The following is a 24765-nucleotide window of genomic DNA, read 5'->3' on the forward strand; positions in this document are numbered from 1 at the left end:
GGTATTTTACGTGTCTAGTTAATAACACGATATAAGTTAAGGTATCTTTTCACGGAGGCCTTTCATGAAATAATCATGGAATTAATACTTTTCATGGGATTCATTTCTAGCTACTTTGTTGGTTTATGGCAAATTTGATAGGTGATAATCTAGACACGAACTCGATGTGTGGAATTAATTCAACGATTAATTAAAAACAGGTCTCCGTCCATGAATTGGTACCCTCCGCGTATATGGGACTCAGCCCTGTGCATCGCTCGTGTATGTATGTCTGGTAGTTGTTACTTTAGCATCCGGAGGCGTATGTTAGTTCAAATAAGCCCAATGAATGGCGCTCCTATCAGGTAGGCCAGTCTTTGCATTGTTATGTATAGAAAAAATACTAAAATGCATTAAAAACTTGATACTTTTTATGAATATTGAAGGAAGAACAAAGTTTTCAGTAAAAATAAGAACAGCTGTAATTGTTAATCCGGAAAATTCATGAAAACATGTAATTTAATATCAGAAAAATCGAATAGAAATATGAGTATTTCAAAAATAGTTTGAATTTTATTCATATCTTTCTTTTGTTTATTTTTCTAATATGATTAATTAATTTTATAAACAACTGTAATTGTTGCGAATTTCCAACATTGATTAATAATATTACTTTACTAATAATAATACTAATAATAATATTTAAACATGAATGATTAGCCTTATAACGTACTTTTTCAATTTAATTCATCCGTACATTTCCGCTATCTAAAAAATATATATCTATATATAATTTATTTATAATCAGGATGGTGACTCTATTGGGAAACCGGGGAAGCCTGGAATTAAGTTAAAAGCCCGCGAATTTACTTCTGATCGCAGCTAAATTCAAGTTCTTAATATTTTTGTAATTTTGTCAATTTAGGAAAGTAATTTTTACTTTATCTACGGTTACAGGGAATATGAATGAAAATAATTATCGTTTTTATTTTAGAACCGGGAGTTTCGGTAAAGTAATACAATTTCCCTAGAGACAAGGAATTTTTGACATGGAATAGGAATTTTTGAAAAGAATTTACAGTAGGATTTAGAAGAAAGGAGTTTAAAAAATCCCCGTTTCAAGTCGAAATTCGTCACAATTTAAAAGTTCCTTTTTTCGAAATTTAAAAAAAAGTTAGTGCTTCAAGTAATTTTTAGAGTAGAAGCATTATTTCGGAAAGTAAATATTTCTAAATTATAATATAATTTTTTTAACATTTTTCGTTCAGAATTTAATTTTTTTTCTTAAAAAGGCAACTACTTGCGGTTGAAAGCTGAACTATTTTGTTGAACCTTTTCTAGTTCGAAGTTCAACAACTTAGATGGAAATTTGTCTTTTTAAATTGAAAATTAACTTATTTCGTTGATAATTCACATATGTTGTTAAGAAATGTACTTTTGGTGGAAAATCGACTTTTTTTGTAGAAAATTAGTTTTTTCTTTGAAAGTTAATTAAAATTAATCTTTTGAGTTGGAAATAAATTTACTTGGTTGAAAAACAAACTAGTCTGTTAAAATTATTATTTTTTAAATTTAAGATTAATCATTTTGATTAAAAATTAATTTATATGGTTGAAAAATAAGCTATTTTTTGTTATAGTATGACGTACAGCCCGGAGCTACACATTTCAATCCTATCATTTCACACTAATAATTTTTAAAAACTTTCAACACAATAAATAATTTATTCGGCTACAAGTTCTTTTCATGTAAATTGTCAATTTTACGCATTTTTTTCATAGAAATCACTTTCAATTAAATATTTGACGTTTTTGCCTTTCTTTTTTTTAATTTCGGAAGAAGGAACTTTTGAATTGTGATGAATTTTGACTTTCAGCAGGGATTTTTTTATTCTTTTCTTTTGAATCCCAATTTCTATTTTTTTAAATTCCCGCTCCGAAGGGAAATTTCATTTCTTTACTAAATTCCTTTTATAAAATAAAAATAATATTATTCTCAGTGATATACCCTGCAACTGTAGATTAGGTACAAATTAATTTAATTCCCGGTAATTTATAAATAAATTACGTGTAAATATATATTTTTAGAGAGCGGAAATGTCTAGATGAATTAATAAAAAAGTATATTATAAGGCCAATTATCAATGTTTAAAAATTATTATTACTATTATCATTATTAGTCAAATAATATTATCATTTGAAGTTTGAAATTAGGAACAAATACAATTGTTTATCAAATTAATTAATGACATCAGCAAAATAAACAATAGAAAAATATAATGTTTTTGCTATACATAACAACGCGAAGACAGGCCCATATGACCGGAGCGCCATCTATTAGAATTATTTGAACTACGATACGTCTCCGGATGCTAAGAGAATAGAAAGAGTGGGGGCGATACATAGGACGGGTGAAAAGGTGCCCTGAGAGTTTTTCTTAGTGTCAATATTGTTCATAAAAAAACAATATTATCAACTAAAGTGAAATAGAAGGAAAAGAAACGCTCCGGGCTTCAATACATTCCATGGAATGATCTTAATTTCAAAACGTCTACAAGTGATAATTGTGAAAGTGGTTTTGAGTTCAAATGGTTTTAAATGCAACCTGTGATGATTTTTAGTAACGTTAGAAATATTTTTTCAATCATTAACAGTTGGTAACATTTAGTAGAATAAAAAATATAAATAATTATAAAAACTCGAAAAATAATTAAAAATTTTGAAGACCTGGGGCTTATTTTAAACGGAATTTTGCATTATATTTGTCCGAATAATAAAAAAAATATTTTTAGATTTTTCCCCTAGATTTTGCCCTAAAGTCAGACTTGATACAACAAAGTAGTTAGTAATAATAACATACATTTCAAAATTTTAATTATTTTCAGTTATTCCAATTTTTAAAAAACATCGAAATTTGAAGTTTTTTGCAGTATTTTTTATAAAGTTGACATTTCTCCGAAAATTTGGATTTAGCAGACGGAGAATTCTATTAAATTTCATGTTATAATGTGGAAAGGCTTTTAAAGTTATTTTTTTCCATTTTTTTAACAAGACATTAGTCCAAAAGAATATTATTTAAGAATATTGATCAGACTGAGTAGGATAATGAATGAAAAGCAAAGAATAGTTATAAATCACCATAATGTTATTTAATATCCACTGTGTTTTTCCTACATAACTATTTAGATTCTTATGAGCATTTTAGGTGCTTAGATATTAGGTTTTATAAAAAGGGTGTTCCAAAAGTATGGATACCCCTGAATATCTTTCAAGGATCACATCCTACAAGAAAATAGTTCTGACAAAAGTTGTAGGGTTTGGTCCAAGGAATCTAATGGTCACCTTGACTTTTACTTTAATCTTTGAATTTTAATTTGTATAAATTTGATTTTCTTTACTTAAAGTATTATTTAAAGTATCCTTACTTTTACTACACTAAAATGACCCTAAAGGTAATTTTGACCCAAGGTTAAAACACATATTTGAATGTAGTATCTTCCGCATTTTTCATTTCCTAAATAAAAAATAGGGTTTCCATTAAAAGAAATATGTTGAGCTGGACATGACCTTGGAACAAACCCTACAATTTTTGTGAGAACTATTTTCTTGTAGGATTCGATCCTTGAAAGTTATTCAGGGGTATCCGTACTTTTGAAACACCCTGTATATCGGCTGTCCCCACCACTGACCATGCCATACAGTGTCCCCAATCTTGGGACCTTTTGAACGTGCGCTTGCGTCGCGCCGACAACCCGATTGGTCACTGTTTGCGCGCTGAGTTTGAATTATATAAATATTCAGATTTAATATTTACGAGTAATAATTATTGGAAAGCGCATCAAAAGCAATTTCTTAATCCTAAATTAGAATTTTGGAGTAACTGATCAAAAAATAATGCGATTTCCATGCAAAAAACATGATTAATTCCGATGTTAGGAAAAAAAATTTTTTTTCTTTAATTTAGCATTTTAAATGTTTACAACTGTTAATAAAAATGTAATAAGAAGTTTTAGTTTTAAGCAAAAAATATTAGTTTTAATAGTATAAATATGATTTGATTATTTCTATACAATATTATATATTTTATAATATTTATACAATAATTAATTAGTCACAGTGCACATAACAGAAAATTTGTTTAAATTTCTAGAATCTAGACAACAAACTAAAAATGTTATTTATATATTTAGTGAATATTGTGTCACTGTCTTGTAATTCAGGTCTTCTTCAGGTTATTAAAAAATGTATGATATAACATTTATCAGTGCAGTAATTAATTGTTCTTAATTCATTTTCGGTCATTTTATTTTAAGGGCATGTGATACTTACAGTTTCTCCGGCTTTTTCCCACAAAAATGAAAAGGTTTAAGAACTGAATTCGGAAATGCTATAAAATATCATAACGGACGTCCCCGGACTCTTTTTTGAGGGATAATAACAAAAAAAATTTATTGTGCTAAATAAAAGTTTTATGCATTATTTTGAGGTTACGTCGTTTTTCATCTCTGCCTCTCCGATAATCTTGAAATTATTTATGAAATAAACTTTTTTGATTGCCTGCAAAAAGGGTTAGTTCCGGGAGATTAGTTAGTATGTTGATTTGTAAGTCCAAAGTTTACGGCCAAAAATATTGTGTAGTTTGTAAGTAACGTTCGAGTGAATTGTAACACACATAACCTCAAAATATACACGCACGTTGTTAGCAATATCAAAAATGTTTTGATAAAAAAACACAAAAAAAGTGTGTGGGGACGTCCGTTAGCATGTTCGATGCTATCATTTCCCAGATTTTGAAGGCAAAATATTTCTTATCCTAGGAAAAAAGCCGGGAGAATCTAACACTAAAAAAATCGATACTATTTCTCTTTGGCGCTATGCAAATTAATCACATTTTGCTAAATTAAAACTTTTTTAATTAATCCGCAAAAAAAGTGTGTGCGGACGTCCGTTAGCATGTTCGCTATCATTTCCCAAATTTTTCAGACAAAATATTTATTATTCTAGAAAAAATCTGGGAGAACCTAAAACTGGTAAAATCGACAATTTTCTAAGTATCACATGCCCTTAAGTGACATTGTCGCAAATAAACAAAATTTTAATTTTAAGACTAGACAGAGACGAGATTAATTATTGGGAATGATTTATTTCTCTGAACTCAGAATTCATAACCTCTTTTTCATTATAATTGAATTATTTATTATAAATATTAAATCTGAATATTTATATAATTCAAACTAAGCGCGCCAACAGTGACCAATCGGGTTGTCGGTGCCTGGTCGGCGCGACGCAAGCACAAGGTATGTTCCGATTTGAGCAGGTGAGAGTTATTTAAAGTTTCAAAGTTGGCAATGCCAATGTATAAGCATAGGCTGCCGGTGCGCAATGATGCCTATGCTTATACATGGCATTGCCAACTTTGAAACTTTAAAAAACTCTCATATACTCAAATCGGAACATACACACAGTTTAAAAAGTTCCCAAGATTGGGGACACTGATGCCATATCTATAGGACCTAATATCTTCGATGTAAACATAGTGTGCTTCACGATTGTTTTTTATGCAGATATACTATATGCAAAATCGTCAGGTAAATAAATATTAATAATTTCTTATAGTTAAATCAAATTAAATATGCAAGTATTTGCTAAAAACATTATTCAAGTGGGCGTGTGAGTTGTGAAAACTGAAGCTAACCTTAAAACGTAATGTATGTATGAAATTTCTTTTCGCAATAAAAATGTCCAAATAGATATCGAGACGTCGTGAACGTGACGATGGCTACTTGTGCTGCATTAGGATGCAGGAACAGCAGCAAAAAGGGTGTCAAAGTGAGCACTTTTCCAAAAAAACCACATCGGAGAGATGAGTGGGTCAGAAATTGCATTACATTTGGCGGAATGAATGCAAACTTTATCCCGCGTGACAACTCAGTTTTATGTGAGGTATGTTTTTACTCTTCAACTGTATACCTATTTATGTTTAAAATGGGTTATTAAACAAACTATATTCTCTCGTGTACTTCCCAAAAACAGCCAAATAGATAAATTCAAGTTTTCCTAATTCTGACATGCCGTTAATTAAATTGCATGGCGACAGTTTGAGCGAGACTTTTTCAGTAATTGGTTAAAATATTTTTCTAATTTTTCGGCTTTAAATGTGCCTGATAAATTATAAAAATTGGAAATGATGGTCTACCATTTCGCCACCTGGTGCCCAAAAATGGAACTAGAAATAGTAGGTACAATTTTAAAGTTGTACATTAATTATTGCATAAAAGTGTTTTTACGATAGTTTTGTCTTCATAAAATATAAATAGTTTTAGATAGAATTTCCATATTATACAGTGGAAAACACGTTTTAGCAAATAGGTTAAAAAAAAAATTATTTCACTATTTCATGTAAGTTTCAATGAATTTAAATTTAAATAAACTTTATTTAATGTATGTAGCGACAAATTTTATCCAGATTATGTGAAGAATACGAATAATAGACGATTTAGGGTTTTCATTTTAAACCAAGAAAAACAATTCCCGGTCATTTTCCGGTTCGCCAAAATTTGTCATGGTCAATGAAATTTAAAAAATTGAACTCTAAAGCTAACCATTTTTCCATTTGAATTAATAAAAACTGAGCTGCATATGAAAGAATTCAAAGTGGAACTCTTGAAATTCAAACTTTTAGAATACTTTACAAATATAAAATGGAAGCTATTAACAATTTTAAACTGAAAAAATTTTAATTAAATGCAGTTAAACTGCGAAATAAATTTTTTAACTTTTATAAATTGTAGAGTACAAAGATTCAGGTTCAGTTCTAAATATATCAATCAATGAATTGAAAATTTAAAAAAATTATATCATTTAAAGCAATTTTAAGCCAGACACATTAAAAAGTGAACGATTAGATTTTGTAATAAACTGAACACTTTTTAATTAAAAGTTAAATTATTTATATTTTAAGTGGTTAAAAATTCCTTAAAAGTGTTTCCAAATTTTATTTGATAATCTTGAAACATCTGCATGTTTACATTTTTTTTCAATTTCTTTTTAAATTCTGCCAAATTAAACAAATTTCCTCAAAATCTTCCACATTGATTTCTGATAATTTTGTAAATCTTTGTAAATCTTTTTGAATAATCACTCAAAATTATCTTTTCAAAATAAAAATCATTATTAATTTTCATAGGAAATTTTTTTAATCTTTTGAAGTTATTCCAAATTCTTAAAAATATTTTTAATTTTTTGTTCGAAATCTGCCAAAATCTATATTTTGGCGGTACACGTACACACTTTGTTTAAATTATTTCAAGTTTTAAATTGAATTTGATTTTTTTTAAACTTCTCGATATTTCTTCAACTTCCTTGAATTTTTTTTTTTTAATAATATGTGTTCAATTGTTATTTATACATCGAAGATCAACAATTTTACTTACAAATTAAAATGGTTTTAAATAGAACAATTAAAATGTCAATCGGGCCACCTAAATATCTCGTAAACGGATTTTTTTCACCAAATTTGGCAGATTATCTTCAACATTTGTACTTTCATCTCAAATTTTTTCAGAATTACTTTTTTTTGCAAAATGGCGGACCAAAATATCTCGAAAAACGTGGTTTTTTTACATTCTCTCCATGTTTACCATTTGTTAGGTGAAACAAACAATGAGAAAGCTGAGATTATTATTCAATTTGATATTTTTCGTGTTGCTGGCTATAAATAAACTACTAAAATGCTAAATTTAAAAATGGCGGATTCAAAATGGTGGCCGAAAAATAAATGATAAAATGTAATTTAAAATATTATAATTTTTAAAATATCAATTTTGAATTTGCCGTTACTTTTGCAAAATTAATTTTTTTAAATAATTTTTCAAAACAAGTTGTTTAAACAAACTAATTTTACAAAACTAATCGCATGTTTGGATTAAAGCGTATTCAAAAACCCCTTAAATAATTGATGTGGTATTTGTATTTTCTTTGCCTTTCTTATGAACATAAACAGTTTTATTAAATTTACAAAATGAATTATTTATTAATTTTTTTATTAAAAAGCGTAATTGAAGAAATAAAAGACTGAGTTGGCTCTGGCCTTATACAGCATATTTTTATCCGCCATATTGGACTCGCTATTGATTTTTTTACATAATAATAAGTATAATTGAAAATAGGTTTTTAAAGCCAACATTAAAACGATATTACGATATTAAAACGAACATTACACACAAATTAAAAAATGTATGTTCCAGCCGCCATTTTGAATCAGCCATTTTGAAATTTAGCATTTTAGTAGTTTATTTATTGCCAGCAACACCAAAAATATCAAATTAAATAATAATATCGGATTTCTCATTGTATTTTTTCACCTTAAAAATGGTATACTTGGTAAGCATGTAAAATAACCACGTTTTTAAAAAATATTTTGGTCCGCCATTTTACAAAAAAAAAGTAATTCTGAAAAAATTTGAGATGAAAGTACACATGTTAAAGACATTCTGAGCCAAATTTGCTGAAAAAAAATCCATTTACGAGTTCAAATTTGTTTGATGACTAAGGCTTTTAAATTGAAATAGTTTACATAATTTTAAACGTTAGAAATTGGAAATTCTAAAATTGCAAACTGATTTCGAATTGTCTTGTAAAGTTAATATTATTCACTTTTTAAATCTTAAAGAACAGTTTAGCTTTAAAAATCATTATGAATTTATATTCACAGTTGATCAATTGAAAATGTATTTTAAAAGAGGATGGAAATCACAGTTGGAAAGATATTTCTGTAAAAAAAAATATGTTTCTTCACCTTATAAGATATAAATTCCATTTGCACCCCTTTGTTTCCGATAAAGACTTACTTTTAGTATCCAACAAATACCTTAAACTCCACAACCAAAATCGTTAAAACACTTTTCCACCAAAATTAATGTACAACTTTAAAATCGCACCTATTCTTTCTAGTTCGGATTTTTCTCACTGGGTGGCGTATCGCAGTTTAACCATTCCCAATTACACATTTTACATTTATACATCACTTTATATTTATTTCAGTACCATTTCGAAGCTGAAATGTGGGAAAAAGTTCGTGTGGATGGGAAAAAAAAATTAAAATGTGATGCCGTGCCAACTATATTTGGAGATCTAGTCTTTCAAGTGAAAGGGAACCTTATTAAAGGTGCGTACAAAAATACATATGTACTGTTTTATTTTTAAATTATAATTACGTCATTCTATATCATTTACATTTTTTAACAACATCTATTATATTAATATATATTATGATAATATATATATATATATATATATATATGTAACTCAACTGTAATTTTCCGTAGGTTCTGTAAAATCTGAACATGTTATTGTTGAGGAAAGGGTGGTGCAACTGGAGCCATTAACAATAAAAGTTGAAGTTCTACCCATCAGAAAATTGAAGCGAGGGCAGTCTATGTCAGAAAGTCTTATATCGACAAATGAAGCTCCTCGATTGCAGGGAGATGGTGATACAGGTATTGTGTACAACCTAAAACTGTTTTTTATGTAACCAATCACACGAATATGCTCGAGAATTGAGAATTCAATGAGAATTTATGGGCATTTTGAATTAGGATTTTAAAAATTTTATTTTTTATCTTTATAGGAATTTAGAATTACATTATTTAAATTTCGCGCGAAAATGTATCGCTTCAAATTGGAAAGGGCGCTTAATTTAAATGGTAAAATAAGTAATAGCCAATCATACATCTGGAAAATTAATAATATTATAGAAAACAAAAATGTTTCTGAAGAGATTTTAAAAACTGTTCAGTTGTGTTTTCAAATCAAAAAGATACATTTTTAACTAAAATGGTGAATCTTTAACCCAGCCTCCTGTCACCGAGAGTTGAAAATGGCCATGTGGCGGCGCTAGTAGTAACTTTGTTCCAGTTTTGACTGGTATATGTCTGTTTGCCATGTTGAGCCGTTACAAACTCTTAAAAATATATCAAGGAAATGGTTTATTTATATAATTATTGTGAAAAGGACACAGTGGAGTTTCGGTTTTATTTTAAAACATTAATTTTAAAGTTTTAAAGATTTTTAAATGTGGATTAAAATTATATGGAAGATTTTTCAGACCATTTTTTTTTAATTTTTTAAGATTTACGTTAGGTAACCTGAATTTTGTCAGGGTGCGACAAAAAAATTCCTAAAATTTTTGGGCAATTTTTAAATGACTGTTTTATAATGCATTTCAAGAGAAAATCTAAAAAAGATCACAAAACATTTTGAATTATTTCCTAACATGTAAAAAGTTTTGAAACGGTTCAAAAATAATTAAAACTTTTAAAGATTTTTAAAGAGTCTTGTAAAGTTTCTCGAAAATGAGACCCTTTTTCAGGTTGCTAAATAAAATTAAAATCATTTTTTATTTCGAAAAATTAATTTGAAGACATTGTTTGAAAATATTTTAGAAGATTTGAAAAATATTTTCCGGAATTCAAGACGTTTTAAATAGATTACAAATATTTGAAAACTCGGAAAAATTTTCGAAAATGTATGAAATATTTCTTGATACCTTCCCAACTTCTAAAAATTCTAAACATCTTTTAAAAGGGCTCGAATTTTTCATAATATTTTGTAAAATCCTAAATTTAAAAAAAAAATTCTTTTAAACCTTCTAAATTCTTTTTTGAGAAGCCTGAAAAACTTAAAAATCTTCGAAATTTTCTCAAGAATCTTATGATAACTATATTTACGTAAATTTAAAAACAAGGTGATAATACTTATTTTTTTTGTTCCCATTCTCAGAATTTAATTTGAACATGGATTTATTAAAGCACTTCGAAAAATAATTTTCGATTAATTTGAGTGTTGTCAAAGATAAAAAAAATATTCGTTAAGGATATGCTCTTCGTGACCACGTGACCAAACTAGTCCCCGGATATGAGCATTTTTTTGGTGTTCACTGTGTCTACACGGATTGAGATATCGTGTTTAAAATTTGGCACAGTATGCACTTAATAAATTTTTATTTTTTATTAAGATTCATTAATATCGGGCTAATAAACATTTATATAAGTTAAAATGACATTATTCATAATAAACAATAAAAATGTTATTTTTTAGCATTTCAAATTGCGCGCGAACAGCAACGAATCAGAGAACCTTCCTCCATGGTTACGAGCCGAAAGACGCCGGTCTTACCCTATCATGCACGAAGCCGAAAAGAGCCAGTTGGCGCGCAATTTAAATGTCTAAATTTTAGGTTTGATACCATTCGCATGGGTAATAACTTAATTTAAGTAGGAAAATATTACTTTTTTCCTTATGTTTGTAATTATTGATTCACGTATATTACATATATTCTTTACAATGATTATAAATAAATTTCATTATATTTTTATAATTAATGTAGAAAAAACTACTGAAAAAATCAGAGAGAAAAAATTAAATATAAAACAGAATAGAATTCTATTTCTTCATGTATATACTTATTTGACTTTTACATATACTTCCTAGTCACAAAAAATACTGTTTACCTCATTCATACTATTTCTCGCTTATTATTTTTACAATCATTTATTTTGAAATTGCTTAATATTGCCTCTTAATTCAAAAGTCAAAGACAACTTTCAGACTAGTGTATCATTATATTATTGTTGCAAAAGTTTCTCCTCAAACAAACATTGTAATGAATAAACGTTAATTTATTACAATGTTTCTTTTGAGGAGCAAGTTTTGCAGCTGTAATAAAATGATACACTAGTCCGGAAGTGGTCATTGACTATTGTCTTCATTTAAGTATATAGAACATGGTCGGACGTCAATTTAACACTTGCACCTCGATTTTATGATATTTTTCTATGACTATAACTTGAAATACTCAAGAAAGTATAAAACGTGCAACCGACTATTATTTGTGTTAAGTTATAACGAAAAAAGCATGCAGGAAACCATCACTTTATTTATATGGTTTGTAACTATTGTAATAATCAAAAAAGTATTCAAATTATAATTAAATTAATTTGACTTGACCTGGAAAATTGAAAACAAAATCACCTAAGAAACCTGAAAATGACGTGGAATTTCAAATGTATTATTATTATTACTGCAAAAGTCTCTTTGTCGCTGGCTGCTGGTCTGTTAGTATAGCATATACATAGTCAAATCCTGTATGGATATGAACTGCTTCATCCCATATTTATCGCTTCCTTTTGTAAATAAGTTGACTTCGAAATGAAATGCTTTGTACTTACAAACTTTTTCTTCGTTGAGCGAAAATTTGGAATCTCGACATTTTTCTTGCTCACAGACGTCTTCTTTTTCGTTTGAAACCTTTGTTTTTCAATATTAGAATGACTTGAAGAAGCAATGACATTATTAAAATGAGGTATACATTTATAAACAGAAACTTTATGCACCAGAAATATAATAATGCAGTAGTCTGGAAATTGTCGTAGACTTTTGTATTAAGTGGCAGTATTAAGCAATTTCAGATTAAATGATTGGAAAAATAATAAACGGAGAATTACATGAATGAGCTAATAATAATGTTTATAAAGTTATTTTTGGGTTTTATTAATTCCTAAAATAATTTTATTATTTTTAATTTTAGTCTGATGCGGGAATTAGTAAAATTACGAAGCTTTACTTTATGACAATGTTTGTTTGAGCAGAAACTTTTGTAACAGTAATATAATGATACGCTAGTCTGAAAGTTGTCGTTGACTTTTGAATTAAGGTCATGTGATACCAGAGAATTTACAGTTTCCCCGGCTTTTTTTCCACAAAAATGAAAATTTTTAAGAACTAAATTCGGAGATGCTATCAAATATCCTAACGGACGTCCCCGGACTGTTTTTTGAGGGATAATAACAAAAAAAAATTGATTGTGCTAAATAAAAATTTTATGCATTATTTTGAGGTTACGTCGTTTTTCATCTCTGCCTCTCCGATAATCTTGAAATTATTTATGAAATAAACTTTTTTGATTGCCTGCAAAAAGGGTTAGTTCCGGGAGATTAGTTAGTATGTTGATTTGTAAGTCCAAAGTTTACGGCCAAAAATATTGTGTAGTTTGTAAGTAACGCTCGGGTGAATTGTAACACACATAACCTCGAAAAATACACGCACGTTGGTAGCAATATCAAAAAATTTTTGATAAAAAAACACAAAAAAAGTGTGTGGGGTCGTCCGTTAGCATATTCGCTATCATTTCCCAGATTTTGAAGGCAAAATATTTCTTATCCTAGGAAAAGAGCCGGGGGAATCAAACACTGAAAAAATCGATACTATTTCCTAAGCGCTATGAAAATTAATCACATTTTGCTAAATTAAAACTTTTTTTAATTAATCCACAAAAAAGGGTGTGGGGACGTCCGTTAGCATGTTCGCTATCATTTCCCAAATTTTTAAGACAAAATATTTATTATTCTAGAAAAAAAGTCGGGGGAACTTAAAACTGGTAAAATCGACAATTTTCTAAGTATCACATGCCCCTAAGCGCTATGAAAATAAATCACATTTTGCTAAATTAAAATTTTTTAAATTAACCTACAAAAAAAGTGTGTGGAGACGTCCTTTAGCATGCTCGCTATCATTTCCCAAATTTTTAAGACAAAATATTTATTATTCTAGATAAAACGCCGGGGGAACCTAAAACTGGTAAAATCGACAATTTTTTAAGTATCACATGCCCTTAAGGGCATGTGACACAGCTAAATACCTATATTACCGACCTCACTTTTTCCGTTCACTGAATGTTTTTTTGAACCTAAGAACTTTTTTTGTAAATAAAATATCGAGCTGAAACTTTGGGAAATGTATTAGAGTACAATAAAGTACGTTTAGGTACTGCATTTTGGTAGGAACTTCACTGAAAATTATTTTATCTTTTTTCTGAACCTCAACATTTTTTGAACGTTCGAACTTTTTTTATACATAAAATATCGGTCTCAAACTTTGACAAATGCAATAGCCGAAAGAAAACTACGTTTAAGTGCAAAGCTTAATAATAAAAGATGTAAAAAAATATATTTCAATAATCAATTCCAACGGCATCAGCCGGTAACGTTGTACACGAAAATACGAACTCTCTAGAGCCTCGTCTAGTGGCCGCCAGGTTTCGTATTTTCATGTACAACGTTACCGGCTAATGCCGTTGGAATTGATTGTTGAAATATATTTTTTTACAACTTTTATTATTAAGCTTTGTACTTAAACGTAGTTTTCTTTCGGCTCTTGCATTTCTCAAAGTTTGAGACCGATATTTTATGTATAAAAAAAGTTCGAACGTTCAAAAAATGTTGAGGTTCAGAAAAAAGATAAAATAATTTTCAGTGAAGTTCCTAACAAAATGCAGTACCTAAACCTACTTTATTGTACTCTAATAAATCTTCCAAAGCTTCAGCTCGATATCTTATTTACAAAAAAAGTTCTTAGGTTAAAAAAAACATTCAGTGAACCAAAAAAGTGAGGTCGGTAATATAGGTATTTAGCTGTGTCACATGCCCTTAAGAGGCAATATTAAGCAATTTCGGAATAAAACATTGTAAGAATAATAAGCGGGAAATAGCATGAATGAGCTTAACATGTTATTTTTGGTGACTACGAAGTATATGTAAAAGTGCAATAAGTATGTTCATGAAGAAATAAAATTCTATTCTGTTTTTATTTGATTTTTTCTCTCTGATCTTTTCAGCAGTTTTATCTACATTAATTCTAAAAACAAATAATGAAATTCATTTATAATCATTGTGAAGAATATATACAATATGCATGAATGAATCATTACAAAAATAAGGAAAAAAGCAATATTTTTCTTTTTAAATTAAGGTATTACCCGTGCGAATGGTATCAAACTTGGAATTTAGACATTTAAATTGCGCGCTCGTCTCGTTACGAGCACTGGTGGGAGGCAGCTGTCCGTCGGTTCAGGCAGTGCAGTGTATAAAGATGTGTTGACGCCGGGGAATGTATGCAAGTATGTTTTTGTTGAGTAAAGTGTGTAAAATTTAAAAAAAAAGTGTAAAGTGTAAAATGTGAGTAGATTTGTTTAATAACTAATTATGATATATGAATCATGAGTGACACATTGTGATGCATATTATCCTAATATCTCTGATATTATATACGGACAAATGTATTCGTTCTCAAAACTAACCTCAAAACGTGCGCCATTTGTTGTTGTTTTAGACGATCAAGAATGCGTTACTGTTCCTATAAAAATTGTAAAAATTCATCAAGGAATGGTCACAAAATGTGCCATTTCCCAAAAAATCCAAGCCGTCGAAAAATATGGATCGAAAATAGTGGACTTGAAACTGCTCCTACAGAATACTCTACTTTATGTGATGTAAGTTTTTGTTTCTTTGTTAATGCATTATTGTATGGAGCTGTGGTAAATTTTTTCATGAAATGCTTAATGCAAATTTTGTATATATCAGATGCACTTTGCAACAGATAGTTGGAAAGTTAACAAAGGCGGGAATATAAGAATAAAAAAATCAGCTATCCCAACCATATTTACTGCTTGTGAACCCGAGCTTCAGAATCAAGAACCAAAAGCACAAGCGAAACCATCTCCTTGGCGAGAAAAATGTGGTAAGTACTCCTAAGAATTGTATTATTTAGAAATAGTAATTCAGTGTACGATATTTTTTATTTTTATATTTCGTGTATTAATTTTCAGATGCTATATATTTTGAAAAAATAATGTGTACATAATGTTTTTTTTATCACACATATACATGCATAATACAATATATTTTTAGGGACTTCATTTTTTGATAAAGCATTGTTTATATTTCAGAATTTGAAACGTTTTTAATTAATTATATACATATTATTAATATATATATGTACTTTACAATATTTACAATTATATACATATTCACAATATTGAATAATTTTGTACATGCTTTACACGTTTATGAAATAAAAATGGTCTTTTTATTAATAAAAATATAACTTTGTCCAATGTACACTTGCAAGCTCTGTTTAGGATAGTATATAGTCACACTTCCTCTTTTAGTGTTCACCATTATATTTTTTTCGAGCAAAATTAAAAATATTTTGAAAAACGTAATAATCGTGTATAATATTTGTTTTCCTTTTTAAATTTATGCATTACTTTTTTATATATATATAATCAAATTTAACATGAACTGAAACGGTTTTAGTTCTACGTTTTTATATTGCGGCTGCAAAAAATATAATTTAAAAATTTGATTATGTTATAACATGATTGTAAATCGTGCATGTAAAAGTATTACAGAATTAATAAATAAATATCATTTGAAAATTAAAATATTTGATAACATAATTATATTTCTTTATTATATTTATCAATTAATTGATTCGGAAATACTTTTATATCCAAAAATAGTATGACACAACCTTGCATTCAGTCTGGGGTTAAAAGTAGGATCGTGTTTAGGGAGTCTGGCCTCACTTCCTGTCCACTTTGCATGGGTCCGTGGAGGGGGAACATTAGCGCGTCCTTCTTTATAGGAACCCTTAGAACAAAGTTACTACTGGCGCCGCCGCACGGCCGTTTTCAACTCTCATGCCACATTTTTTTTACATTGGACAGTACAGAGGAAGCACCCCCCTGCTTCAACAAAAAATATGAATTTCTAGCCCAAAAGATTAACTTCCATTTAAAAAAGATAAGTTTTCAACAAAAATTAGAATAGTTAAAATGTCAGACAAAAAAATGTTCAACCAACCAATGTTCAGTTTTCTTTTTATCCAAAAAATTATTTTCAACCAAAAATGGAAGACTTAATTTTTCAGTTAATACTATATCAATTTAAAAAAGATTAATTCTAAACAAAATAATTCAATTTTAAACCCAAAGGATGGAATGAATACAAAAAAAAGACAGTTTGAATCAAATATATCAATTTTTAACTAAAAAATATTAATTTACGAACCAAAACTAGAATAGTTCAATTTGCATGAAAAGTAAATTTTAAACAAAACAATATGCATTTTTCAGCAAAATGGATAAAAAAAAACATTTTTAACTAAAAAGAAGCGAATTTTTAGCCGCAGAATATGAATATGAAAAATATGCATTTTTGACCAAAAATTTAAATTTTGAACCAAAAAGATGAATTTTTAATTAAAAAAAAAGAATTTTTGACTATATTTTTTTTCCGCTAAAGAAATTAATTCTTAACAAAAAATAGGATAGTTGAATATTCTACAAAGGAGAATATTTTTTAAAGAAAATGATTACATTTCTATCGAAAGAAGAAACTTTTCCACAAAAAATGGAATTGTTAAAATGAATTTTCAACTAAAATGATGAATATTTAACTAAACAAAAATTATTTTCAACCAAATGCATGAATTTTTAACTAAAAATATAAATTTTCAAGCAAAAATAGAATATTTACAGCTTCAGATGAAAAAATTGAATTTTCAACTAAAAAGCAACGAATTTTTATCCACAGAATATGAGTATGAATAATATGAATTGTTGACCAAAGATTAGAACTTTGGGCCCAAAAGATGAATTTTCTATATAAAAAAAAAAGAATTTTCTACTAAATATTTTTTTTTTAGCCAAAGAAATGAATTTTTAACAAAAAATAGAATAGATAAATTTTCTACAAAGCAAGATATTTTTTATCGAAAGAAGTAAATTTTCCACAAAAAATGGAATAGTTCAAATGAATTTTCAACTAAAATGATAAATGTTCAACTAAAAAAAAATGATTTTCAAATAAATACATGAATTTTCAACTAAAAAGATAAATTTTTTAACCAAAAAGATCAATTTTCAACTGATGAGAATACTTTTCTATACCAAAAAGGAAGAATTTTCAACAAATAATTGAATTTCCACCAAAAACCGATAAATTTTCAACTTAAAATATAATTTTAAACAATAAGTTTTCATAAATAAATTTTTTAAATAAAAACGTACCAATGAGATTTGCAACTTAAAGAGAAAAAGAAAAATATTACATGCTAAATAGTTATTGTCAAGTAAATAAAGGGTTAATTTTTTAACTTGAAATAAAGTATAATAATAAGAATGAATAATAATCATTTTAATAATAAATAAGGAAACCCCCTTTGTTTATTAAAACAAATAATTTGTTTAATAAAATGTTTGAAAACCCGAAATGAATTTAAATTAATATATAAAATAAATATTATATTATATAATAAAAAATATTATAGAATTTAGACTTTTCTTTTTCGATATTTAAAAATTACGAAAATAATTATATGTGTAATTTAATTGCGCATGAATAATATTTTTTGGTGGTTAGTAAGAATGCATTGAAATTTATGCCTAAAAACAGTGAATCTTACGATTTTCGGAATTTATTTCTAATTTAAAAGATTACAAAAATCTTCAACTGCATAGCTGGCGTCGCCACACGGGGACAGTAGCGCCTCTTAAGGAAAAGCTTTGAAATTTAAAGTTGTTCCAAATTGTATTATTTCCAATTAAAAGCGTTCCAAATTGTACACTTTTAGATTAAATTTTGACAATTGGACAATTTTATTAGAAGATTTTGGAAATTCTATCATTTCTAATTTACAACTTAGAAAATGAGACAATGTTATTTTTAATATAAGAATTGCCAATTTCAATGATTTAAGAATATAAGAAAATTTTAAAAATTACAATTTTTTTAAATGGACAAAAAATAAAATATTTTCATATTAGAATTTTGAAAATTCGCAACAACCTTCTTCTGAAAATTATTCTTTTAGTTATAAATTTTATTATTTGGTTAAAAATTTAATAATTTGTTTAAAAAGACATCCGTTTTAGTTGCAAATTATTTAAAATTCTTATTTTGGTGTTACAAAATGAACTGGAATCTTTTTTGGATAAACATTTAACTATTTTTTTTAAACTTTTGTTTTGGTTAATTCATTTGTTTTAGAATAAATTTTATCTTTCTTGAAGAAAATGTAACTTTTCAGTTGAAAATTTAACTATTTATTTGAAAGTTTGTCTTTTTGATTTTAAAATGTAAGGTAAGTGTGCCAGTTATCGGAAGCTTAAGGCGAATTTCAGATTTCAAATGATTAAAAAACAATATTAAACATATTTAAAGCTTAAAAAATGGGTTTTATCGAATAAAGCGTACCTTTAGAAATGGCTGCTTCAGTTATCGGCACTTCGATGTATGAGTGATCAGCAATAGCATTTAAGAAAAAAATAATTTGCCCATGCATTGACGAAGACTGGCACATTTACCTTAAATGTTTGATTGAAAATTAAAAATTTTGGTTAAAAAGTCATTGTTTTTTGTTAACAATTCTACTGTTTAAATATAATATTTGGGTGTTGAAAAATGAACTACATTATTTTCTGGATAATAATGCATTTATTTAAAAATTTTTTTCATTTAATTAAAAATTCACCTGTTTTAAGAAAAATTTCATCTTTTTGTATAAAAATGCAAGTGTTTGGTTGGAAATTAAACTATTATACTATTTTCTTGAGAATTCAACTATTTCGTAAAAAATTTACTTTTTGTTTGAAATTCATATTTTGGCTTTGAAAAATAAACTGAAATTTTTTCTAAATGATAGTTCCACTTGAAAAAAATTGTCGTTTTTTATTACAAATGCATCTGCTTTAGTACAAAATTAAATTTTTTTATTCATCCTTTTTGGTTCAAAAATTTTTTTTTGATTATAATTAAATTTTTTTCGTGGACACTTATTTTTTTTTGTTAAAAAATCCATTTTTGATCTTGCAAAGTCAACTGGAATCTTTTTTGGATGAAAACTCAAATTCTTTTGTAGTTACAAATTCTTCCGCTTTAAGAGAAATTACATCTTTTTTTGTTAAAAATGCAACTATTTGGTAGAAAATTCAACAATTTTGTGAAAAAGTCATCCTTTTACATTCTCATCATTTATGATTGAGCAAGTATTAGAATTGTCGGAAATTTGACATCACACTTTTTCAACGGATCTCCACGTTTCGAGACCCCCTGAATCCGAAAATCAGGTTTTCACGATGGCGTCTGTCTGTCTGTCCGTCCGGCCGTCCATCCGTGAACACGATAACTCTCGAAAAAATGAACGAATCAAATCCATCTTTGGCATACTTTTTCTAGGTCCTAAAAGAAAGGCCGAGTTTGTTAACCATCCATTTTTGATAAAAATTCAAAAAGTGAGCGCATTTTGACAATTTTTGAGACCACTTTTTTCTGAATTTGAAAATTCTATGTACGGATATGTATATTATTAAAAAGAGCAAACAATTTATTTAATGACTTTTTTTCGATAAAAAGAAAATTCTCAGAGTTATAGCGTTTTCAAAATTTTTTTAATCAACCGAAAATCAAAATTTAAAGCCGAAAACCGCACGATATGAAAAAAAGTCAAGAAAAGAAAAAGATTTCCTTTTGAAATCCCTACAAGATTATCATAACAAATTTTTCGATTTTCTTCAAAAATTGAAAATTAAAATTTTGATTGCACAGAAAATAATGGAAAATAAAAAATTCCATTTTTTGGACAAACTATGTAGGATACAAAAAAAGATGAAATAACAAAAATGGTTATCCCAAAAAAGATCTACAATTTCGTTAAAAATAACTTCTTGATAGGACGCGTACTTTTTGCTTTATTCGTGATAAATAACGTTGAAAAAAGTAAGATAAAAAAAATGTGTGGAAAAACGACGAAAGTTACGAGAAAAAATCCAACAAAACCTGTTTACAAATATCTGTCGGAAATCAAGCGCGCAGCGCGAGTGTCAAGATGTGAATGTGTACGTCAAAGCCTACAGAGCTTTGAGAAACTTAATCTTTGACTATACTTAATTAAGTAGACAATTCAGAATATGAAGACGCATATAATTACTGCCATCTAAAAGAGATCTTTTTGATAAAGTTTTTTTCAAGCATTCCAAATGCAAAGAATAAATATCCGAGCGCGAAGCGCGAGGTAACCTTTTATCGGGCGCGAAGCGCGAAATTCAACCGTCGCGCGCGATGAGAATGTGCCCGCGAAACGGGCAGATTTTTTCTTAAAAATTTGTCTTTTTCCATTGAAAATCAAATTTTTTTGATAGAAAATTATTTCTTGTTAAAAAATTGATAGTTTGATTGTGAAAACTCGACTAAAATCATTTTCAACAGAAAATTCAACTATTTTTTTGAAATTTTATCTTTTTCATTTAAAACTTTATCTCTTTTATAGAAGAAATTTCATTTTTTGTATGAAAATGCAACTTTTTGGTTAAAAATCGTTCTTCTTTGCTTGATAATTCAACTAATTTGTTTAAAACATTTGGTTGAATCGCTTTGTTAAGAAATCACTTTTTTTATAAGGATTTATATTTTTAGTTTGAAAATTCATCACTTTGGTTAAAAGTATAATTATTTTGTTGAAAATTAATCCTTTTTATTTGAAAATTCAACTACTTGGGTTGAAGCTAAACTACATTGTTAAAGATTTATTACATTCTTATTCTAATGTGAAGGTATTGGTTTTATGTAAAATTTGACTTGGTCGGTAGGCACGATAACTTTCGAAAAATTGATCAGATTGGATTGGCACACTTTTTTAAGGCCTTAAAAGAAAGAACAAGTTCGTAAACCAGCTATTTTGGATCAAAATTTAAAGATTGAGCGCTTTTTCAAAAATTTTGAAACCACATTTTTTCAAGATTTCAAAATTCTGTCTACGGTTATTCATATGAAACTCAAACAATTTATCCTCACGACTTTTTTCTCTAAAAAGAAAATTATCCGAGTTAGAGCATTTTCAAAATAAAAAAAAAATAAAAAAACTAAAATGAACATTTTAAGCCAAACAACGCATCATATGAATAAAAGCCAAGAAAAGAAAAACGTTGATTTTTGAAAGACCTACAAGATTATCATAAAAATTCTTTTAATTTGGTTGAAAAGTTGAAAATTCCAAACAGTTTTTAAACCATATTTTTTCAAGATTTCAAAACTCTGTATGCGGTTATTCAGTGTACTCAGAAACTTTAACAATTTATCCCTTTGACTATTTTCTAGAAAAAGAAAATTATCCGAGTTAGAGCATTATCAAAATAAAAAAAATAAAAAAACTGAAATGAACATTTTAAGCGAAACAACGCATGATATGAAAAAAAGCCAAGAAAAGAAAAACGTTGATTTTTGAAAGACCTACAAAGTTATCATAAATTTTTTTTTAATTTGGTTGAAAAGTTGAAAATTCCAAATTGGATAGTACAAAAAAAATTCAAAACCACATTTTTTCAAGATTTCAAAATCCTATGTACGGTTATTCATAATACTCAGAAACTCTAACAGTTTATTCCTATGACTTTTTTCTATAAAAAGAAAATGATCAGATTTAGAGCATTTTCAAAAAAAAAAAAACTAAAATGAACATTTTAAGCCAAACAACGCATAATATGAAAAAAGTCACGTGAAGAAAAACGTTGATTTTTGAAAGACCTACAAGATTAGCATAACAACTTTTTTAATTTGGTCAAAAAAGTTGAAAATTCCAAATTTTATCGTACCATAAATAAGGAAAAATCTAAAAAGTACATTTTTTTGGTTAAATTATGCAAGATACGAAAATTGAATAAGCTAAAATCGCGCGTCCTGGAAAGACCTACAAATTTGTAATGAATCAATTTTCGATAGGATGTCTAGTTTTTGTTTTTATTCGTCAAAAACAATATTTAAAATAAATTAATTAACAAATTTTGGATTAACGACACAAGCTACGAAAAAAAATAAGAAAAAAATTGTTTATCCAAAAAAGAGCTATAATTTTCGATAGGACACGTAGTTTTTGCTTTAGTCGTAAAAAATAACATTCAAGGTAAAAATATTAATTTTTTTTAAAAACGACACAAGGTACGAACTAAAATTAACAAACAAAAGATGTTCGCCTAAAAAGATTTATAAATTTATTATTAATCATTTTTCGATAGGACGAGTAGATTTTCTTTCAATCGTAAAGATTGAAAATCATGTTTTTGACTGAAAATTTCATTTTTCATTGGAAAATACTTTCTTTTCGCTTTAAAATTTATTTTTTAGCAGAAATAATTTTTTTAGTTTGAAATTTCATTTTTGTTAGTTAAAAATGCATCAGTATTGTGGAAAATTAATTTTTTTCTGAAGAGTTTTTTTTTGTATATTTAATTTTTGTTGAGAAAATTCGTCTTCTGGCTTGAAGGTTCAATAATTTGGCTAAACTCTTATTTATTTTTTAAGTGATAAATCAGAGGAAACAACTTTATTTTTGGTTAATATTGAACTATTATGTTAAAAATTCAATTATTTTGTAAAAAACCCATCTGTTTTAGTATAAAAGTAATTTTTTTTGTTTGAAATAAATTAATATATTTGAAGTTTTTAAATTTGTATATGAAACACAGTTTGATTCCGTTTATAAAACATTCTTCTAGTTGTTCAGAAAAACTTTTTGAATTATGTTTAAAAATTTTTTAAAGTGTTTAAAAGATTATAAGCAAATTTTTGCAGTTTGGCCATATTTAATAATTTTAGAAAAAAATTGAGTAAGTTTAAGAGATATTCAGAAGTTTTAAAACGATTTAAAAATAATTAAAACTTGTAAAGATTTTTCAAGAATTTTGTAAAGTTCTACGAAAGTGAAAGACATTTTTTCAAGTTCCTAGGAAAAATAAAAATAATTTTTTGCTTCGAAAAATTAATTTTAAGAAATTATTTTAAAAGATTTCAGAAATGGTCCAAGAATCTGAAAGATTTTAAAGAAATTTTTTAAATTTGCAGAATAAATAAACAATGCAGGAAAATTTTTTATAATTTTTAGAGATTAGAAGGTTTAGAAGGTCTGGAAAAATTAAAAAAAAAAGAATTTCCCTTATATCCGTGTGAGTTTTAAATAATTTATTGTTTTGAAAAATGAACTTTAAGAGGAAATGAAAAAAGGTTTTTAAACATATCAAACGATTTCCTAAAATTTCGAAAAATAGTTTACAAGATTTTAAAGCAAAATGTTTCAATTTCTTAAGATTGCAAAATAAGAACAAATAAAAAATCGACTGAATTCAAGAAATATATAGTAGAATTGAAAATATTTAAAATTAATTTTAAACTTCAAAAGGTTTTTATAAATGTAGATTTTTAGACATCAAAACTAAATTTTAGGAGCTTTAAAATAATTTCGGAAGTTTTCAAAAGAATAAACAAATTTTCTTTAAATTTCTGAGAAAACTTAGAAGTTTTTGAGGTAATTTTAAAAAATTTTAAATGATATTTAAAACTTTTGCGAACCATTCGAGTGTGTTAAAAATATTTTTGGAATTTAAGACGTTTTCAGTAGATTAGAAATATTTTAAAACTAGGAAACGTTTTAGAAAATTTATCAAATAATTCTCGATTCTTTCCTAACTTCTAAAAGTCCTAAACATCTTATAAAAAGACTTGAATTTTTCATAATAGTTTGTTAAATCCTACAAAAATAATTTTTTTGTAATCTTCTAGATTTTTTTCCGACACGTCTGAAATATGGAAAAATTTTTTTTTTTATTTTCTCAAGAATTTCATGAAAATTAGGTTTATATCAAGACTTTCTCGGTTCCAGTTCTACTTCCCCCCTCTCCCAACCCTCCCTTATTAACTGAAGTTTTTGGTGGGACTGACGTTGGAACTACAATCTCCACCATATGACGATTTGATACTTAACTTTGACATGATTACGACTCAGAAAATAAACTTATTGAATAAAGGTGTTAGTTGGGCGTATAATATAAACAATGAATAATACAAACTACAAAATAGCCTCGGAAAGGACTGGAACTTTTAATGACAAAAGGCATGCACAC

The 24765-nt window shown here is 27.3% G+C and overlaps 1 protein-coding gene across 3 annotated transcripts in view; it reads left to right on the plus strand.

Moving 5' to 3' along the window:
* Nucleotides 1-5453: 5453 nt before the first annotated feature.
* LOC117174318 overlaps nucleotides 5454-24765 on the plus strand; it is a 25166-nt gene continuing 5854 nt past the window's right edge. For 2 of the 3 annotated variants that reach the window (XM_033363323.1, XM_033363324.1), the window contains exons 1-4: nucleotides 5454-5566; nucleotides 5729-5921; nucleotides 9021-9144; nucleotides 9305-9475. In XM_033363323.1, the coding sequence (XP_033219214.1) occupies nucleotides 5754-5921; nucleotides 9021-9144; nucleotides 9305-9475 (463 nt within the window). In that variant the 5' untranslated portion in view covers nucleotides 5454-5566; nucleotides 5729-5753. Of the gene's footprint in view, nucleotides 5567-5728; nucleotides 5922-9020; nucleotides 9145-9304; nucleotides 9476-14884; nucleotides 14990-15143; nucleotides 15304-15394; nucleotides 15552-24765 lie in introns of those variants that run through there. The other variant, XM_033363325.1, reaches the window with a different exon arrangement.

Source organism: Belonocnema kinseyi, chromosome 6 (genome assembly GCF_010883055.1).
Source record: "Belonocnema kinseyi isolate 2016_QV_RU_SX_M_011 chromosome 6, B_treatae_v1, whole genome shotgun sequence".
Taxonomy (NCBI): domain Eukaryota; kingdom Metazoa; phylum Arthropoda; class Insecta; order Hymenoptera; family Cynipidae; genus Belonocnema; species Belonocnema kinseyi.